This window comes from Notothenia rossii (genome assembly GCF_949606895.1).
Source record: "Notothenia rossii genome assembly, chromosome: 1".
Lineage (NCBI taxonomy): Eukaryota > Metazoa > Chordata > Actinopteri > Perciformes > Nototheniidae > Notothenia > Notothenia rossii.
Genome location: NC_136912.1, coordinates 13,009,215 through 13,031,465, shown reverse-complemented (window position 1 = coordinate 13,031,465; position 22,251 = coordinate 13,009,215). Strand labels below are relative to the sequence as shown.

Genomic DNA, 22,251 nt, shown 5'->3' with positions numbered 1-22,251 from the left:
GTCCATCCTGAGCTTTACTGTATGTGTCTGACAGACGCTATCACAACAAAGTCTCAAAAAGCTTGTTTGTGGGAGCAGATTGTGCGGACAGACACCGTATAATGCTGCCGTAGGTGCTTTTATCTGTGTACACACTATCTCTGACAGATTGTCCTCCTTGTTCTACGTCTGTCGGATCAAACGTGACAAACTTTTTAATGCAAAACATCAGAGCAAGTACCTTCTGGTTGGTGAAAAAGCAGTGCAGACAAATAGATAGTTTTGATAATATTAATAAAAAGCAAACATTGGTGCCAGTCAATCCTACAGCGATCCAGCAGTGCTTAGAGTGGTGATGGGTTTTCAAGATATTGCTGTCAGAAATATTTACAAATTCACTCGGGAGTTTTTTTGATGCGATAAATCTCTCTCCAGTGCTGGATACACGCATAAATAGAAATTAGCTTTGAATGTCAGCTTGACTAATGCACTTTGAATTCTAAACAATTTATTTGAAATTTGAGGCCATGTTTTGAGCAGCCGTGTGCAGCAGGTGAAGGACATATTTATCACACGCGACTCAGTTTTCCCCAGACCCACTGGCAAACAGGTGTGCAAATGGTGGCACATGCAAATAATGTTGTCAAATTAATTGAGGCGTTGAAATAATTATCGTGATGAATAAGCGTCTTCTGGAGATGAGCGTATATCAGTGTCTCCGGTGGCAACTCCCAGGGCTCCCCTCACGATTAAATGGAATTCAGATTCATTGTGGGGTCTCGGAGGCCCACTGCATTAAAACTCATTTCAAGCAGCTTCATCTTGAAAGAGCTCAGCGTAGTCCAATCACACAAAATAAATACCGCAGAATAATTGAAGCCACCAAGGATCGGCACACATTATTACTCCAATTGCTCAATTGTTATGGTAATTTAGGAGTCTCAGTAAACTTTGGTAGTTAAGTCGCTTGACTAAAACTGCAAGTCATTGTTCAGTTAATTCTCACCTAAGCTTCGGCAAGTAATTCACAAATAAGTGACCGAAATGTTCTTTAAGGCACTCTTCCTTAATCTCCATTATTTGAATCCCTCTCACTTTAATAGGCCGTACTCCTCTTTTCTCCCTCCATGTCACTCGTCTCCTCCCTCCCTCCCTCCCTCCCTCATTATCTTCCCTCTCACTCAGGCTTCCTTCCTCAGACTCAAAATGCCTCTCTAAGGGAAAACTCTTATCCTTTCTCTCTTTCGCCCTCTTTATTTCCCTTTCCTGCCACCCCCACCCACCATCATAATAGTTTTGACCTTAAAGGGTCAGTCCAAGTGTCATATCCCTGTAAGAGAGCCAGTGTGGTGACGCATGGTCGGGCACACTGTCCCCAGGCCAGTCAAATATACGTCCACGTCTGCAGTATCCCATTATACTCTTAAGGCCCCAGCACACCTACTGTACCCGATTTTGGGAGTCAGAGGCAGTCGGGAATTTGCGGCGCCATACTCAGGTTGGTGTGTCCCGCACCGTCGTTGCTTTACGGCACATTTTCACACCTCCCGCGGCCGATTCAACATGTTGAATCCATAGATATATATAAACACTAGATGACTCACCCGCACTGCTGGCCAATGGAGACCGACGTTGCCACATGGCGGCCATCTTGCCACAGGCAGCTCGCTCATTCATAACATTATGTCTATGGTACACTATTGACATAACTATAGATTGCTAAATTTTCAACCAATTTTCTAACAGTTTGGTTTGTTATAAACATCAAAGATGTAGTTATGATACTGCATACTTATAATTATAATCATGAACTTTTTTTTTCAACATGTCTTGTTGTCTCCTGTATCATAGCCATGCTAATAACGTTTATAATAAACCAAACCGTTTGTAATTCAGTCAAGATTTCATCGAGTTAAGAGTATTTTTGTTCATATCACTCACCTTACAACAGCTGTAGCAGTAGTTGTTGACTGTGTTAAGATGGCCGCCGGTGAGCTACGCTGGCGACTCCCCCTTGAGCCATCTAGTGTTTATATATATCTATGGTTGAATCGGCCAAAGAAAGTCGACCAAAGAAATCACTCTGATTGGCTGTTGCTTCTTTTGAATGACGAATACACACTACCGCTGCCTGCTGGTAAGGACAGTTATTGCCACTCGTCGACTGAAGTCTTTGCGGTGTGTTCGTAGGCGGGCGGCGTAGGCGGGCGGCATAGCCGACGCAGGCGACGTAGCGGACGTAAAAGTCGGGACGCCTTCGGTGCGCGTTGTTTGGTCTCAGGTTGGTGTGTAGCGGCCTTTAGGTTATGTGTTTAAAGAAAGGAAAAACAATGACAGAATCATGTCAAGAGAAGAGAGCTAGTGTGATTTCGAGACAGAGAGAGGAATACATCGGACGATATGAGGTTATGATGAAACATGCTGACAGAGGAAAGATTGCGCTCTATGGAAACCTTTTTCGCCTGTAGCGATTATGTTTTTGTCTGTAATTGAATACAAAACATGTTTCAATTGTTTGTGCAGCTGTATTCAGATGTTTATCTATGCAGGTCTGTAAACAGTTAAACCCCTATTGCTCAGTACAGTGACACCGCAGACCCCAGATCACAGGCACACAGATGCGTTTTGAATGAATATCAGTGCCAATGGATGTATTTCTCATTACATAGTTTTTCTCTGTGCATGCACACACACTCCTCTGCTCCAGCCCTCCTCCTGCATAAGCAAATGTGATACCCTCTTTAATGTGAGTCCAAAAGACCTGGCACTGGGATCTTAAAGAGGGAAAGGGAATGTTGAATGAGAATAGCCCCTCAGAGATAATACATGCGCAAGCTCTGCTGCACTGCAAGATCCTCTACAACTATATCCTGTAGCCTTTTCCCAACACCAGCTGCTAAGTGAATCAGAGGCTGTCAATGTTACTATAGTCCCTTTTATTGCTATAGTTAACATATTCCCTCAAGTCAGACTTTCAGGCTTGGCCGACACTGCGTGAAATAAAGCCTGATTTGAACCCCGATTAGGTCACACATGACTTTTTTCAGATTTGAGGAAAATCTTCAAAATGGTCTGTCGTTTGAAAGATCACGATGCCCCGTTTATCTACCAAATGATGAACCACACACACATTCTGAAATTGAGACCCCACATCACGTCACCCATATCCATGTTTGATTTATCCTCTTTCATTACCTCCTCTGGTTTCGTGGGAGAGCATGAGCTGTAGATCCATTCTTCTTAAGCCCAGTTCAGAGGACTCTTTAAATCTTACAAGGTGCAGTCATGATGCATTACAACCTAGGCATCCATGTTTAATTCATATTGATTAGATGGCTACTATTATACTATCCAAGGGTTTTCATTCTTGACCCTTAGATGCATAAGTGAGTCTTTTTTGACCCGGTGAGGTGGTTTTCTTAGAGTATCTTTGTAATTACATTTTTTTATCATTTCATATTCCAGCTATTCCTCAAAAAACATGTTTTGGATATCATGCCATTCAAACATTGTATTTACATTTTAAGAAATTGTAGTTTTTGTATTTCTACCCCAAGCTTCCATAAGTGGGTCAAAAATGACCCGCATGCATTTTCTATAGATTTTTTTTTTTTCAAAATGTAAAAAGAATGTCTAAAATTATAAATAGTGAAAAAATTAAACATAAAATATTTTAAGTGTGAACCAAAATATAATACTAAATATTATACAAGTGATTTTTCTTAACCAAAATGACAAAAATGGCCTAAAAACACATTATTCTATAAGGGTCCTTTTTGACCCACTTATGGAAGAGTAGGGTCCAGTCACTCGTGCATCTAAGGGTTAAAGAAACCTTTGATGTTGATCATAATCTTTAAATTATCACAAATTCATTTTTTTTGTCGTGCTGTAAGCTCTGCTTGTATTGGCAATAAATCCATAAAATATCTAAAACTACAACACCTGAAGAAATGGGCTTCTACCAACAGCTTTCCTCTCTTCGTATCGGTAGCAGACCAGCATCAGTAATACACGCTTCTACAGTAAGTTAGCCTTGTAATGGCTGCCTGCCCTGAAGTCCATTTAAACCAAGTTATTCCCTTCATGATTGATTTCATTCTCCCCTGCTGTGGCAGTGCTCCTCACTACCAGACTCTTTACCAATCCTCTGACAAAACTGAAATCTTTCATCACTAAAATCACTTGAGCATAAATAAAAGAAAAAAAGGAAGATCCTCCCTACGGCTCCTGTTCAGCGTCATAATGTATTGATCAAACAAACCCCCTCTGGAATCTTTCTTACAGTATTCTTTTTACACCATTTTTATGCCAAGAACATTCACCTTTTGCCTGCCCACCCAATAAGGATGCCATCCTTATGACTTGCCTGGTTAATGAAGATAAAACAAAACAAATACAATCCCGAAATAAGTAATTTTAAATACTGTAAAGTGGGTCTTTTTGATGAGAAATGAAACAAATTGATGTCACATTGTTGAATGTAATAGATAGGAAGCAGTATCCATTTTGGATGCTACATTGAGGACATCTCCAACTAAACTTCAACATCGGTTTTATCATCGGTTTGATCAATTACACAAGACACTAAAAATAAAACAGAAGTCCATGACTATGATTTTTAACTTTGGATCGGTGTGTTTGGCTTCTCGGGTCAAGTTTTCGCTGAAAGGCTACAGGTTTCTAACTGCAGCCCCTCCATCCACTGCTTTACACCAAACGTGTACAGACCGCCTCAAAACACCAGGTTCTCTATTAGCATTGGTTTGAATCTCAGAAATTGCCCGAGAAACTCTTAACGGGCTTAGTATTTTAAGAATAGTATTTTAAGAAAATTAATTTTAAGAAAGTGGGTTCTGATAGACCCATTTAACTAATTGGATTTTATTTTGTGGCATTTATGTAAAAGAAGCAAAACAACAGTGGTGAAGTTGAATAAGCTAAATGCCCAAAGAACCCCGACGACCACAAAACACCTCGTATCCATCACACGGTCTTTCAGACTCTGAGCCGCAGAGAGAGTCCAGACAGCTTGTTGACAGATCATAGACACTTCAAAGGTACTGCAACACAGATCAAGATGGTATGATAAACCAGTTTGTCCCAGTTGTCCTCATACTGTTTGCAACAGTACGGGCAGCTGCAATACGTACTTCAAGTAAAAAGAACTTTCGGATTGCTGCACATATCAATTTCAGATCCTCTCCAGTCAAATAAATCAACTGAACATAGTTACTTAGTCACTCCAAGGTCAGTTGCATTTTTGTAGATGATTTTATTTGCCAAGTTTGAGAGAGAAGACAGAATGTTTCTTTAAGGACGAGCATATTAATAACAGAAGAAAACATTCAGATTGAGATTGGATTTTACAACACACATTGTCATATAGCTATGAGAGTTAAGCACTGTGTGTAAAACACATACATAAAGAAATCAATCTTATTTACTGATGACTTGTTGACTTAAGTTTGACTTACGTAAGTTTGTGTTGTTCAGTTTCAAAGCTAAAGTCCCAGGTTATTACATCTAAAGTTATATGTGGAACACGATACAATTTAATACGGATGTCATTATGTTTTATGAAAGACTAACCACTCTATTTAATCGAACCCTTTTGGATATTTTAGAATGTCAGCCCAAATAACCTTCAACCAAATATTTCCCTCCTGTTATGATGAAGTGTGTTCAGTTTCACATAATACACGTTGAAAAGGAACAGTAAGAGATAACATAAAAAGCTTTGAAATGTGTGTGGTGAAGGTGGTGGAGGAGCACGCTTCCTATTCCTCTGTTTTCCTGCAGACAAGTGTGAGTGTGACAAATGTTCATTAAATCCCTGCTTTGCTTGTGATGCTGTTATTGAAAAAGAGCCAAGGACAGTCACCTTGATGCTACAATGAGCATTCCACTGCTGCAGGAAGATGTTTGGTTCCCTCTGAGTTTGCTACTGTATAGGTAAATATCATTATGGGTATGTGCGTGATTACAAAGGAAGCCTTATGCTGAGGGAACAAAGGTGTCTTTTGAATAAGGTTGGAAAAAAGAAATATTTTCCCACATAAATCTTCTCATCTCTTAATCCAGTCATATACACTGATTCAACTCAACGATGCGCCGGTGAAGATGGCCGCATTGTCTTTGGCTTATACTATATTTTAATATTGTTTTAATATTGTCTGCTTATCTGTATTATTGTGTTGCATTGTTGGAGAATCCTGGGACCTAAGATTTTCAACGACATAATTACTCTGTAGCTATGTTAGTTTGACAATAAAGAACCTTGAACCTGATTCAACCTTTAGGAAATGTCTAGATGTTTTGATGCTCTCCTACAGAACACTTTCTTTAACTTTACTTCATACTCTTTACTCCCTGTTGCTGTTCGGTTGCTTAAACAATAAAGGAGCCATATTATGCTCATTTTCAGGTTCACATTTATTTTTTACAAATGAAACTCAGCGCAAGTTCTTTCAGGAAGACTGGTATATACATTCAGTACGCAGCTGCTTATAATCAGCTCATCACGGGGGTTGTCTTTAACCTATTACATTCACCTCATTCTCCAGCAGCCAATCACTGTGCTGCAGCCACACCTTAAAATGGTTCTCCTCTCTCCTGCAGTCAGCTGTGATTTCAGGTGTTCATGCTGCCGCCCGCCTCCTCCCCATCCAACTCCTTTCATCATACCCAGTGCCAGGAGAGCTAATCCAAAGACCTCCTCTTCATCCCATCTCCTCGTCAAATCCAGATCTTCAGCATCATCACCAGTGTCTAGACCCCGGGGGGTTCCCTATATGCTCAAGGCTGCATTTCCCCCTTTAGATATACGATTTCAGGATTGGGTCTAATCGACAAAGACTTAATCATTTATCATATGACATGTGTCAATAAACAAAACAAAATGAAGTCTCTCCTGATTGAACCCCCATAATAAATACCATGTACATGCACAAAAACCTATATAACACACACGAAGGAACAACTCAAAAAGCATGATAGGGCCCCTTTAAAAACCAAACCCACAGTTTTTTGCCTTTGTTCTTGTTTTTTTTACTGAATTTCAACCCCTGAGTCGTATTATCCACACTTTGCAGAGTAATGTGTGAAACCAGGACCAGGCATTGCGAGCAGATCAATTGCCTTTTACATGCCAAAATTGTGCTGGATAAATAAAAAAACCCATCTCTTGGACAGGACCCAGGGAGCTTACTGAACACATGTTTGTCATTAGTGTACTTGAGTGTATACAAATGTCCGTTAATAGATCAATTAAGAGCCATATGTTTTAATTTACTTGGTTTCAGGCTGGATGTTTGTTTTTTTTCTTGCAAAACTCGATCAAAAGTGCACATTTACAATTGCACATGTGTCTCTTAGGAGATAACTAAGATTTCTTTCTACAGACGACGTGTTTATCAAAGAAGATGCATCCGTTTAGCTGCGATGGGATCAGCGAGTGTTATCTGGTTGAGGGGAGTTTCCATTCGTAACCAGGAAACGCTGGTTTCCTATAAAGGAATTGTGGGATGCAAAGTCTTTCCTGTCCTTGGAAGCCAGTGGAGCTGAGTGACAAGATGCATTTATTGTTGGAAAATAAAAGCCCTAATAAAACAGATATGTCACTGCCAGAGGGAAATTACACTGGCATTTTAATAAACTACTGAGGCAACCATTTTATATCTCAATCCCTATGTATTTGATATGTTTCCTAAAACCTTGATAATGTTTTGAGAAGAGGCTTCAGAGAAATGATAACAGCAGATTAAACTCATTTGTTATTTTGTGTGAAAATTGTCACATCTAATCTGACAGCAGTATTTATAAATCCTTTCTTCACCTATGGTTGTTTATTCTCCTGTGGCTCAGTGTCGTGTGATTTGTGTCACCTATGTGTGTTATCGTGAAGGATTATCTCTCATCTTGATTTCTGTCCTCTCCCTCCCTCCCTCCTCCCCCCTTCCTCCCTCTCTCCCTCCTCTCCCCCTCTCTGTAGCCTGCACGGATCTGCTGCCCCCCGGCAGAGACAGGAAGCCCAATGCTTTGGTCCAGGTGTCTGTCATAGATCCCCACAAGCAGCTCCTCGTCTCTCATGCCTGCACAGAGATAGTGGAGGTAAGGCCGCACACACACCTGCACAGACACACACACACACACACACACACACACACACACACACACACACACACACACACACACACACACACACACACACACACACACACACACGCACACACACACACACACACACACGCACACCTTCCTCTCTTTGCTTGACCTTTGATGTTTGTTGTTTTGCTGTCTCTCTGGGTCACTGGTTCTCAGTCTGTCCTTCTTTTTCGAAACTTTTTTTTCCGCGATGAGCTATAACTTTCTTTTTCCTGGCACATTTAAAACAATCAATGTGTGCCTCTCAACCAGTCTCATATCCAGGGGTGTAGTGCTGCTGGTTTATCTTAGGACTGGAGTTTACCTGTGAGTTGCAATCAGTTTAGTTTTGGCCCTGCATGAGAATCAGGAAATCAGTCTGAAGGAATGTTTCAATGATTGAAGGTGATGTTTACAGTGTCTGCTCCTCACAGCTGCTGTAGTATGAAAAGCTTCTCCTTTTGCAACAGATGGCCACAACTCAACCCTCCAGGACCATACAAACATCAGATTGGCCAGTTCTAAAAATATATATTTATATGATGGAGAAACATCCGCTTCTGATCTTATATCATCATACAAACCGTTTCTCCAAAATGTATTTATGTATTCTTTATTTCTTTCAGTATATGATTTATGGTTATATTACAGATACTTTCATTGATCCCAGTTTGGGAAATGATTTTTTCACAGCATGGAGACAAGGCATTGCACAAAATTACATAAACAGAAACAGAAAATATATTCTTATAAAGTGTTTCCATTGAATACTAAATAGTAATACACAGATTGAAGAAAGTTAGTTATTACAGTTTTTACATAAAATGTGTGTGTGTTGTTACGCTGATACATATATAAATTAGAGCTTTTTTTCTTTGTGTCGTTGTGATGTTATTTATTGGTCTCTTAACTTGCTGATCCATATCACCTTCATCACATTGGCTCTTTTGCGTGGCATGCACTTCAGTATTTATTTATCATCAAGTCGGTGCGTGAATTCAACAGGATTATGCAAACAAGTGTTAACTTTGTATTTCCTCACTTGGAGAAATAAAAGTGCCATACATAGTGCCAATAGATATCTCAGTATGTACAGTAAGTGTTTCCTACTGTGAGAGTGTCCGTGGTCTTTAACCTCTTTAAATGCTTCTTTTATTCAAGTTTGACAGTGCTGTTGCCAAGGAAACAGTCACACAAGTGTTTTTTGGGCGGCAACAGCTGCCCACCGTCCCACTATGCAACACCCCCTTACACACAGATACACTCACTCACACACACGCTTTTTTTCTTCTCTCCTCATATGAGGTCAAAGTTTCCTGCCGCATATTATTTTCCTGCTAATCCATTCAAGCTAAATGAGCAGAACCGTCTCTTTGAAAGACTGCATTTCCACTGCTCTCCCCCTCAGTCCTGTCAAGGGAAAATCAGTGTGTGTGCGTCGAAACACAGGATGTGGTAGGATACTGTACAGTATGCTGGCTGAGCCGGCTCTGCAGAAACTCTGAGTGCTGCTGGAGTTTTGATTTCATGGCTGTAATGTTCAGGATTTGGAGCAGCATCTGAGGATATGGACTGCTTTCTACTTAACAAGAAACGGGTATGTGTGATTTTAAAAGTCGGTTTCAAAAGAGAGGTTTGCAGCCTCATAAGAAGTGTTTAAGATAGTCTGTGGAGTTTCATCTGCAATATATTCATTTTATTAGTCTAGGTAGTGTTGTATAATTCAGGATACTGGCCATAACTTATCGTAGTATATTTAGCACTTTTCACAGTAATCAGAGCAATCAGATCGTATTATGATGATATGTTGACCCAGAAGCAGCATGACATTGAGAAAATGAAATGTGACTTCTTTGAATTAAGTCCAAGTTTAATGTTTTTTAAAGGAACAGAGGTTGCTTGTCAGGACACTGTGGTCTCACACTCAAACACTGCCTTCCAACATGCATAACAGCAGATGTTCATTAACCTGTGTGGCCAAAGGTGGACCTGCTGTTGTGTGTTTGAGTGTTTGGGTGTATGTGCGAGTGTGTGTGTGTGTGCGTACCGGAAAGCCCCACTGCGTGTGTAAATGAATCTGAAGACTGCACAACTGCCACTTGTGTTTCTCCTGTTGTCACATTCCCGGGATGCCTGCTGCCAACAGCTGCAGCCGGCTCCTGCACGAAGGCTTCAGCATTAGTCCTCTTCGTGTTATAGGTGTATTATCAGGGATCCACGGCAGATTATATTAGGGTTTAATTTAGAAGATAAATGATGGAACAAGCTCTCTTTAGTCTTACCCATGAATCACTAGACAGGGGTCAGATAAAAAAGAAACTGGCGAGCATGTAATCATGTTGGACCTGGACTTCTCTTTAGTTAAAATAAATGACCTCTCTAGGTGTAATTTATTTGAAAAGTCAGTTTTAGAACACACTGCCTCTAAATATCTCTTAAAGGTCTTGCTGCTCCAGCTCCCAAACATAAATCAATGTGTTACCCTGTGTTTTAGTGTGTGAACAGACGAAATTAGTGACAGAATAAAGTATAATTTAAGGTCAGTAAGTCAGTGTATTTATGTAGGCATTAACCAGCAACTCTGCAGGCAAGTCTTAACACGTGAGCACTAAAAATATCATGAACGTCGACTAACAGAGGGTGTGGTATCCCTTTTTAAATGTTCTTATATTTAAAATACATTTGTGGTTTGGACATGAGTTTGATCAAGTTATGTGTGTATAACCAAAGCTCTTCTAATGTTCCCAGCAATAAGTCAGTGTTTTTCAGCAATATATAATTTAACAAAAACATTTCATTTCTTTACATAGGAATAATGTGTGTGTCTGTGAAGACATTGACTTGATTTTGAAAATGTGGCAGTTTGTTAATTTGCATGAATCAGAAATGGAAAAGAGGGTAAATATATTTTGCATCTGTCAAGTCAGGCATCACTGATTAATGCAGGCCTTGTTTAAATTATAATTGGTATAACACAGGAGGTTACATGTATTTCTTGTTTACTTACTTCCTAAATAGTGCACTGTTATCCTTAGCACATGGTGAATACTCACTAGTATTAGTGCACTTAATTGTATGGAACTGGGACACATAATGCCGGCATTTCTCAAAACACAGACCCTTTTTATCTCCATATAGCGAGTCTCAGAGGGTCTATCTTAATTTAGTGTTGGTAAAACAGAAAGGACCATTGACAACAGAACATCTAAAGCCCTCTAAATCTCATTAAAGTGCAAAAGGAAACGTCTCTGAAAAACAGTATTTGAAGCAGGAGACACAAAAATGCTATCTAGTATCTCGTAGGAAAATCCCTTTCCTAACACATGGGCAGTGGTCCCAGGGGTGGCGCTACTTGAAGGGATTTGATGCAAAGCTAGGGGATAACATCGCCTTTGATGCCAAGCTAGTGGAGCGAAGAACCCCCCGCCTGGAACAAGTCCAAAAAGTATAGTCTGTGTATGTGTGTGTAATTATGAGTGGTCAAGGGAGAGAGAAAAACTCCAGGGTAGCATGATTCAAGATAGAATACTTCACCCCCCCCCCCCCCCCCCCTCCCCCCAACACAATCACACACACCCTCTTACTAATGGTCTTAATTGGCCATTCCACCGAGGTTTGCAACCCAAACGGACAAAAAGACTAGAGAGGGGCAGCTGTCTCTCATAGCATATGTTGACCACTTGTATGACAGACTGGCTTATTTCTGTGTAAATGGAGACGGGCTTACCACTTTAGCTCATCTCAGCCCATCAGTAGCACTAAGAAGATTGAGCCGCAGCTGAGGTTGCCAACCATGCTGGTAAGTCTGAATGAGGCCTTTTCAGAGTGCCAGTGATGGAAGTGTAAGGGCTTATGTGTGCATGTGTGTGTGTGTGTGTGTGTGTGTGTGTGTGTGTGTGTGTGTGTGTGTGTGTGTGTGTGTGTGTGTATATGTGTGTACCTGCACATTCTTTGGTATAATGGTCTTTTTGTCAGTATACCCAGTACTGATATATATGAAGCTTTGCACTGAGCCCAAAGCAGCGCACTGGTTCCACTGTGTCTGTACCCGCTGTGCTGAATCAGGCTGTGTGTTTGGGATGTTAGCGAACACAAACCACAAAACTTCATGGCTTGGCGGCAAAACGGCACCGGGCATCAGGACCGGTATAACCACGTCTATGGAGGCTGAAACAAGAAGCGATAGACTTGTTTTATTTCCCTTCTGTCAGCACACGGAAGATTTCTGAAGCTTCAGCAGGGCTAGTGGTGAGGTGGTGTGTCTGTGTGTTCGCTATGTGAGTGATTTTGCAGTTAAACTCTGAAAGTCTGTCTCTGTGTGTCTGTGTTAAGAACATTGCTGTACAGTATTACTGGCGCTTCATGCTTTGGCTCCAAACACCCTTTATTGTAGCCAAGAGCTCGAGGCTTGTTGGTCTGCATCTTACCAGAGTTTCAGTCCGGGTCCAGAAGTTAGTTTTTGGTGTGTCTGCCAATGGCAGGTAAACAGAAAGAATTATACAGCCAAAATATTACTTGGCTGGCCAAAAACTGCATACAATTAAAATAAACCTTACTTGGGGAAAACATTTCAGCTCATTGTATTTGTGTTCATAACAAATAAATAATAATCCCTGGTTACTTTTTTATCTGTGAACACAACTTTACAGCACATTTTCTTTTAACCTTTCAGCCTGCTCTTTATTCTTCTTTTTTGATTGATCTACTCCAGGAATGTGCCGCCAAATACTTGACTCACTTTGCAGAAGTGAACATGTCCTGTGTGCTACCACCAGTATTAATAGTTAACCAGCCTGGTAGCTTAACAATATGTAGTTTAAACGGAGTAATGATCGACAGTCAGGGTCAATCAAAGAACTGCGATGCCATTATTGTTATACGTTACATGCCGCCGCCAGTGGGCAGAATCAATACAACACAAAATGTGGTTGATCAACTTATGTGTTGCAGTGATGTGAGTTTATACTCAAGTAGACCAAATTCAGCATCATGCCCATGGTGTCTGATTTGATTTATTTTATTCCCCAATGCAATACTTCAAATTCAATGATATTGTATCAACATGAAATCATATATCAAGGTTTGATAAACCAACCCGGTCTCACAGTCTGCGTGCAAATGACACGACTTTGCAAAGGCGTGCAATAGATACGTAGAAGTCCGATGTTGCATGCATATGATACGCTGATATTGAACCTCAAACATTAAAACAAAGAGCTCTGTGGCTTCAGGCTTGATCGCCGTTCCAATGACAGTTTTAATGTTTGCGGTGCAAGAAACAACACAGCAGCTTATTGGGTTATGGTTAGGGTTAGGGTTAAATAAATGGCAAATATGTGTAGAAAATAAACGCATTTAAGATACGTTCATAACATTTCATTTCATTTCATTTCAAACCTTTATTTAGACGGATTAGTCCCTTGAGATCATCGATCTCATTTACAAGGGAGACCTGCATCATTTAGTTCCACATGAAACATAAAAACAACATACAAACAACAGAGGATATCATATTTACATATTCAACATTTACAAATACCCAGAGTGTCAGAAAGCATTTCATTTAGACATGCCTTAAATACATTCAAAGAAATAAAAATGCTCAATTTCAATTTTGCCTGTAGACTGTTCCAAGCAAGTGGAGCTGCGCACATAAAAGCTGTCTTACCTAAGACAGTCCTTACTCTTGGCACATCTAACAAGACTATATCCTGTGATCGCAGACAATAGCTGCTTGCAACTTTCTGCTTTATCAATGAACAGATATAATACGGGAGTTTGCCCAACATAGCTTTATAGATAAAAGTGTACCAGTGACTGAGCCTCCGTACAGTGAGTGATGGTAAACCTGCCTTGGTATACAATGTACAGTGATGAGTAAGTGCTTTACAGTTAGTGACAAATCTCAGAGCACTATGATACGCAGCATCTAGTTTGCTTAGGTAGTTGGCAGGTGCATTCATATACAGCAGATCACCATAGTCCAGCACAGGTAAAAAGGTCACAGTGACTAGCCTTTTCCTGGCCTCAAGCGAGAAACAGGACTTATTCCTGAAAAAGAAACCTAGCCTAACCCTCAGTTTTTTAAGCAGGTTATTGACATGAAGTTTAAAAGAGAGACAGTCATCAAGCAAGATACCAAGGTATTTGTAACAGGCAACAACTTCAAGTTTTGTTCCTTGCGTTGATACAATATCTAAAACAGGCTCTGGTGACTTTTTAGCTTTTGAAAAGAGCATTATCTTGGTTTTATCCACATTTAAAAGAAGCTTTAGTTCAGAGAGCTGAGTCTGAATAATGTTAAAAACAGCCTGTAATTTAACAACCGCCTCCTGAATGGAGGGACCTGCACAATACATCACGGTATCGTCCGCATAAAAATGTAAAGTAGCTTCATCCACATTTTCACCTAAACTGTTGATATATATGGAGAATAAAAGTGGACCTAAAACAGAACCTTGAGGAACACCATTAGCAATGTTTAACCACTCAGAAGACAGCCCATCAAAGTGAACACATTGGGACCTTTCAGAGAGGTAGTTCACAAACCACCCCACTGCATGGCTGGATATGCCAGTATTGAGTAGCCTCTGTTTTAAGACACGATGATCAACGGTGTCAAACGTAACAAACGTAACGTGGGAGTATCATATGCACGCAAAATCGGACTTCTACGTATCTATTGCACACCTTTTCAAAGTCGTGTCATTTGTACGCAGACTGAAGAGAGTGGGCTGGATACACAGTTAGCAACATTTGAGATACAGTATGAAGTTACCAATTTTGGGATAACCGATTCCAGCCACAACATTCAAATGTTTAATACATTTTGAATTGTGATTATTTAGTTTTTGTCCAAATGAAAGATTCCAATTCAAACTAAGCTAAGTAAGTTTCATCCAACTAAATAAATGTGTCATTCAAATTGATATTGGACATTTTCAACCATAATACCTTCAAATGACCAGGCCTAATTTCTTTGCTGATGTTTTTTTTACTGAAGGGCGTTACCATACATTCAGACATGTCTGCCAGTCTGTCTGTGTCAGTCTCATTACGTCTCCCCACCCGGTCCCACTGGGTCCCAGAGGGTTGTGTTCTAGAGACGCCCATCAGAGTGCAGCAGGGGGAGAGGAAGCCCCTCGTGTAAACACAAAGTGCTTTGAATTTGTTTAAGTAGACAACTCCAAGTGGCTTCACAATCCTTGTTTTCAAGAAAGAACGATCAGCTCCTGGTGCCATTCAGTTCACTTTTATTCATTGGAGATTCCATACTAGGCTCTACAATTGAGCTACAGCAAGGATCATCACGCCAGCTGAATCTCTAACTTCATTTAAATGATAACATATATTTTCAAAACACTGGTTGATGCAGTTCCATCATAATAATGTCCCCCCAACATTGACAGTTTAAATCATATTGCTGGAGATTTTCCTTCATACCTTTTAAGTGTGTGGTCTCCTTTCACAATTCAAACTTTACTTATACTTAAGCCTAGATGCTCAACGTCGCCTGGTTTTCATTGTCAGTCCATCTTTAGGATGTCTTCTGTAAGTCCATTTTGATGTGACAAAGCTTTGGACAATGGACAAAAACACACTGCTGCTGCAGATTGATGCTGTGCTGTGTATCATGTTCCTGAACGTTCTTCAAGTACTAACCCCTAGATGCGGACTTTAACCTGTTAAGCCCCAAGCCTGTTTTTCAGGTCTCAGGCTCGAAAATGACATTCCCAGAACAAATGACTATATCTTTACTTCTAAAAGGGGTACATTAATAATCTTTGTTCTCAAAGCAATGATACACCTATGAGTTGGATGTACAAGAGTCAGAATCAATATAGATGTTTTTATTTTAAAGTAAATTCAGATTGAACATAGTAAAAACAAATTCCGTCCAAAAGAAACCCATTACTTATAGTGAAAACCCTTGAGTGATGGGATAGTAGACTAACAGCTTTAGGAAAGGGTAACATATTGTCCCTAGACCCTCCATTTTTGAGTTCCTTTAAAAGGTTCTTACATCCGAAGTAAACTTCCTGGGGTATAAAAGACTGTCAGAAAAATCCGTAAAAAAAAAGAAAATAATTGAAACTAGGGAGGCAGAGAAACCCGCCTTATTTCATTGTCCTCTCTCTTGTCTGAAAACCAATTTCTCCCAAAAAGTGACGCAAGTGGCATAAAAGTCTTCACTCTGCAGTTGTCTTAGAGAGGCTTAAATCTGAAGTAAATGCCAGTCACAACCTTGTTGAGACATTTTCACAGTGCAATAAAAGCAAGGTCTCTGCAGGCCGTGGCAAAACGTGCCCCGCTGTTCCAAATGGATGGAAGTTAAGGGATATAACTGGGTAAAGTGAAACGAGTTTTGAGTGAAAATTAGCTAATGCCATGCAGCCCTCTGGTGTGTTTGCTGCTGTGGACACCGCTTCTATCCCATTGCCCAGAATGCCGCTGTGCCAATTTACCTCTCAACATTTGTTGCTCCTCGCCTGCAGTCTCAGTTGAGATACTGTAGTTATGCCAGAGCTCCAGGTAGACCCACCAGGGAGACCTCTATCTTCTCTCTTTCTACCCAGGAGAGGCAGCAGGGGGGAGTGGGGCGAAACGCCGAGGGGAGGAGAAGGACAGACTGAGCCCAGCTGTTGGCTTATTTACCCACCAAAATCTCCCTCCTTCCTTCTATCCCTTTGGCTTCCTGCTTCTTTTTCCTTTTTTAACATGAGTGTTGCAGTACTTCTGTGCATATAAGGTACACACCACCACCACACACACACACACATAAAGTGTCTCACCCTTTCTCTGTGTTGTCCCTCTCTCTGACAGGCGAACAAAGACCCCCTGTTTCTGACAGGAGTGACCTTCCCGTCAGAGTATCCTGCCAGCCCGGAGACACTAGTCAAGCTAACTGTGTATGATGCAAAGGACAAGAGCCAGGAATCAGTGAGTAAACAATTGTGTGTTGCATATTGAAAATATACTGTGTGTGTGTGTGTGTGTGTGTGTGTGTGTGTGTGTGTGTGTGTGTGTGTGTGTGTGTGTGTGTGTGTGTGTGTGTGTGTGTGTGTGTGTGTGTGTGTGTGTGTGTGTGTGTGTGTGTGTGTGTGTGTGTGTGTGTGTGTGTGTGTGTGTGTGTGTGTGTGTGTGTGTGTGTGTGTGTGTGTGTGTGTGTGTGTGTGAGAGATGAGAATGAGAATGTTTTTAGAGCCCGCCATGAAGTAGTCATCCTTCATGCGTTGGATGGAGCTTTAAACTTTCCAGGGGGTGAACATGAAAAGCTGCGAGAAATCCTCAGCAGAATCTCATTATGTTTATAAATATCCTACAGATTTCAGTGATGCTGATTTATAACAGGCACTGAATTATAGTACTCTCTGGGATATCAATAATTTAAGGCAGTCTGAGTCCAAACCCTTGAGTCTTGGAGCATTCAAGCCGGGCAGCCCATCCTTTAGTGTTGATCCCATGGGAAAATCCGCCGGCACATCAGTGGGAATGCCAGACATGGTATTCTGAATGGGTGGGCCCTGTGATTCAGACGTTTTTAAACAGACGTTATAACAGGCTCTCCAGTGTGGGTGTATACGCGTGATCCTAATCAAACGGCCCACAACCCTGGGCACCAAGATCTTAATTTGGCATCACTTACTATGAAACATTCATGAGCGTTACGGTGAGTAAGGACTCCTTCATTGCAGCTGTTAGTATTTGAAAATGGATCACATTAAGGCCTCTGTTTTAACGCCGGTACAGAGTAAGCTGTGGTGTCTTGAACCAAGGTGGGTGGGTTGTGCAAATTGGTGTTTGCTTTGGTCTGCAACTGTGTTGTTTTTTTCCACCTGCTGAGACAGTTCCTTCATGCAGACCCAACAGCGAGGTGTTATGCAGAGTCAAACAGTCTGACTATCTTCATTCATCGCTTTCATCTTCAGATACCGCACCAAGCTTGACTTAAATGAAGACAAGCTTGTATGTTTTTCTAAGTCAAAGACTGGTTTACCACTCTGCACAAGTTCTGTCTTCATACATTTCAACCATCATGAATACAGAAAGCTTTATCTCTTCAAGATCCGTCGTGAGCTCCATCAAACTTCTTGTTTTGTTTAAGCACCTCCAAAAAACATTTCCTCTGGACAATTCAAATTACATTTGTTTCTATGGGATTATTATGAGGAGCGTTAAATTCATACAATCAGAATAAGTTTAACCTGACAAATGTGTTCTTCTCAGTAGAGGCTTTTCACCTGGACTACCATTTATTTATCCGAGTACAGACTGTAAATTGGTAGCCTCAATTTACTAATAGGTTTGTATTTATTTTGCGCACAATATAAGTGTATTTACAGAAAGCCATCTCAACAGACCAGACTTTCTCCTTGAAGGATGAAGTCAATTTCACCGGCTCCAAGTAGTGATACATTCATTTGATAATAAGCTTGCAAGGCCACATTAGTTTCAACTTGGTAGCTGCCAACTGACAGTAACTCAACATCAAATAAGCAAAAGTGAAGCTCAATTAAAGACTCCCTTTCCACGGCCTTCTGCAACCAAGGTGTCCTACGCAGGTGGCGTCTGGAATGAATGACTTGGCCTTGTGCATTTAATTATTTAATTTGTGCCCGGAGATCGATCAAAACATAGACATACTTTTATTAAATCAAGGCCAAGAAATGTATAAGGTGTTTGCACAAATTCAATAGTGGCCTGGAAATATGTTTTGTTCCCTCTATGGCTTCTGCAGGCATCCTGTCTCTTGGTATTAACAAAAAAAGATGGGAGTAGATGGAGGCTAATACAAACTCCACCTGCTGATAATTTATCTTTCCAACTAGTTATACATTCAGCCTGCTGCAGCTTCTTTCCAGATTGTGCAGCACTGTGCCAGGGTACCATCATTTGCCAAATGTTACAAAATGGTTGTGAGCTTGTTCACTGAGTTTGCTGCTGCTTTAGCACCCAGTGTCATTTCAACAGATGATCAGTTTACTTTTATTTGAATTTCAATTACTGTATAGCACGCCATGTTTTTGCATGTCTGTGGAATGGCATTATCTTTAGTGCTTCACTGTATAGAGATTCATCTGTTGCCTCTTCAGCCTTGAAACACAATCCCAGATGGAATTTGCTTGAAATGGAAACACAATGGTTTATTCTGAGGTGTGTATTGAATATTCATGTCGAACAACACCCATGTGAGCTTCACACTGTATAAACTCTCAATCCAATCCCCACCTCCTCCTCCTGTGCGTTGCCACCAGAGGTTTGACTGAACAGAGGCTGGGCAAGCTAATGCCTACATATACAAATATTTTACTGGTGCCTGGTAAAATATTCAACTGCTATATTCAAGTACAGCTATATTAAAACAGGCAGTTCTCGTATTTAGGAGCTTCTGTTAACACTATGATAATACGGAATAAATGCAATATTTGGTAAATGCTAAATATGTGAAAATATCTGAGTAATAAGTTATCTGTTGCTGCACGATCCCAGCTGCTCACCAACGGCATTCTACAGATTTAATGAAAAATGCTTGTCTCGTAAAGATCCTCTCAAAATCCCATATAATCATTTTAATATATATTTATGTCAATAATGTTTCAATAATGAGTCGTCAACATGTCGCAGTTTGCAATATGGTTCAATATAATCTAAATTAGTTGTTTTTTGCATATTGTGGAGCCCTATCTACTGTAACGTATAGACACTGGATGAAATACTTTTTGAACTGCTTTTGAATTTGGACATGTTTAATGTCTCTCCATTTTTCATCCTGTCCTTCACTCTGTCTCGCTGTGAGTGATATATCTCAGTGGCTCCTGACAGTCTGTCATAAATATATCTTATATAAAACGCAGCATTTCACTCAAGCTTGACTTTTAATCTTAAAACTGAATAAACAGCCTTACCGGACAGTCACTGGTGAGCCTTTTTAACTCTCTTCTACACAATTTTACATTAGATAGATCCAACTTTCTGTGATAATTTAAAAAAGAAAAATGTCCGATCAGGAGATTCTGTTGTGTTTTTTTTATTTTTTATATAAAATCCTCACTGTCTCTTTCTCTCATTACACCTCATGTAGTGGCCTTTCAATACCTTTTTTCTTTGCACTAGTGTTCTCATACTGTGGCTTTCAGATTTTCGGCTCTGGTCGGCTGGACACTGTGTGCCTGTCTGGGTCTCATTAGAGACTCTTTAAGTGACACTAGCATGACCCTGAACATGAGCTGGCACAATGCGTCCGCCTCCAAATGCTTAAGTGGCAGAATCACTCAGCCAAGGCTCAGTCATTTAATTTAGCTTCTGAGACAGAGAAAGCCAGCATGGGGGGAGTTTGCTATGTTTGCGTGTGTGTGTGTGTGTGTGTGTGTGTGTGTGTGTGTGTGTGTGTGTGTGTGTGTGTGTGTGTGTGTGTGTGTGTGTGTGTGTGTGTGTGTGTGTGTGTGTGTGTGTGTGTGTGTGTGTGTGTGTGTGTGTGTGTGTGTGTGTGTGTGTGTGTGTGTGTGTGTCTGTGTGTGTGTGTGTCTGTGTGTGTGTGTGTGTTTTACAAATCAGCTGTCAAAAGTTGTACATATCACTTTCAGCTCTAATAGCAGATGTTGTGCCACGAGCTGATTCATTGCAATGAAAAGCACAGAGCACATATGGCATGGCAACCACTGAATATTTATTAAAATACATTTTGCAAATGTTTCCATTTTGTGTTATATGCCATGTCTGTTCACAAGAAGTGAAATAAGAAGGAAAGAACGTGTAACAGTGAGGGGGGAGGGGACTGATGGAGGGAAGTTTATAGATGACTGCTTTAACATTCGTCGAGGACCAGAGAATTTCATAGTGGGATGATTTCCTTCTGCCTTGGGCTTCCCATTTAGATATATTCTAAGATGACACTGGCTGCATGGTCATGAATATTTGAGAGTACGCACAGGGCTGAGAGGACGATAAGTGAGGCAGTGGAGGTGGGAGAAGGAGTCAGACTGGATAAGATATCTCTCAGGTGTAAGTGATCCCCCCCCAAGCTCCGGCTGTCAAAGGCTAGCCTTACTTTGTCACTGACGTCTTACCTGCAACTGCACGTTTAGTCGCTCCAAGCGGCAATAAATATCCATTCGGTTTTCATTTTGATTACTGAATCAAGACATTTATTCTCTGACTTTAAAAAAGGTATTCCTAACAGAAATCATGTACTGGTGGGTGTCTTGTGCACTCATCCTTGGCTGAGATTGATATTGAAAGTGGATGAGATTGTTTATGATGTTGTAAATCGTTCATGATATTGGTGATGTTGTTAATGATGTCAGGAATTATGTCTTGAATGTTGTTCAAGGGAAGAGTAGCTTTTGTCAAGAGCAAAAGCTAATGGGGATCCTTAATAAACATAAACATACACACAAACATAAACATGCAATTGTATCATGAGCTAAGCCAAATCTTTGAGCCATCCATAACTAATCTGCTGCATCTTCAAAAATGTGTAATTAATGATTAATGAGAAAAAAACATCTTTGCCCTTTTAAAGTAGAAATCACGCAATTACGAATATATGAAATACAGGCTGGAGAAAATTACGTTTTCAAGTATTAACAGCTTTTACCTGCATTGAGATTGAAGTAGGAATTGTGGTCGAAGAAGCCTTTAATTACAAGCCTTGGATTCAATCTTGGTAGCCATTATCATTATCTTTTAAAGTTCATAATCAATGAGAGCAGGGCTCATCTAAGGTAACATAGATAATAGGTTTTGAGTTAAAAGCATATGAAAGAGGCAAATAAGATGATATGTGTGTTTGGTGCATCGGGTTAGCGCTCACTTACCTCTGTGAAGAGCTAGCAGACACCCTGCTAATGAGAGGCTGCGGTGTGTTGTCAGTGCGGTGCTCTTACTGAGTGTTCTCGTGTATAAAGGGATAGGACAGCTTCCTGTGAAAGAGCTCTTCTCTCTAATCACAGCCTCATTTATCCTGCCTCTGCAAACCGCAATCTGGAATTAATGTGGAATGCGGTTTTCAGTTTGCATTCCCATTACGGGTCGCAATGAGGAATTTGGATTGGCTTCTGTGAGGCGCGCTGAAGTGCGACAAACAAAAGAGCTCATCTGCGTTAAACTGGAAAATGGCGCATGTCT

The 22,251-nt window shown here is 40.6% G+C and overlaps 1 protein-coding gene across 5 annotated transcripts in view; it reads left to right on the top strand.

Moving 5' to 3' along the window:
• Positions 1 to 22,251, top strand: part of inpp4b (inositol polyphosphate-4-phosphatase type II B) — a 166,189-nt gene that overhangs the window by 13,478 nt on the left and 130,460 nt on the right. For all 5 annotated transcript variants that reach the window (XM_079678930.1, XM_079678929.1, XM_079678927.1 and 2 more), the window contains exons 3-4: positions 7,973 to 8,091; positions 16,948 to 17,064. In XM_079678930.1, the coding sequence (XP_079535056.1) occupies positions 7,973 to 8,091; positions 16,948 to 17,064 (236 nt within the window). The remainder of the gene's footprint in view (positions 1 to 7,972; positions 8,092 to 16,947; positions 17,065 to 22,251) is intronic.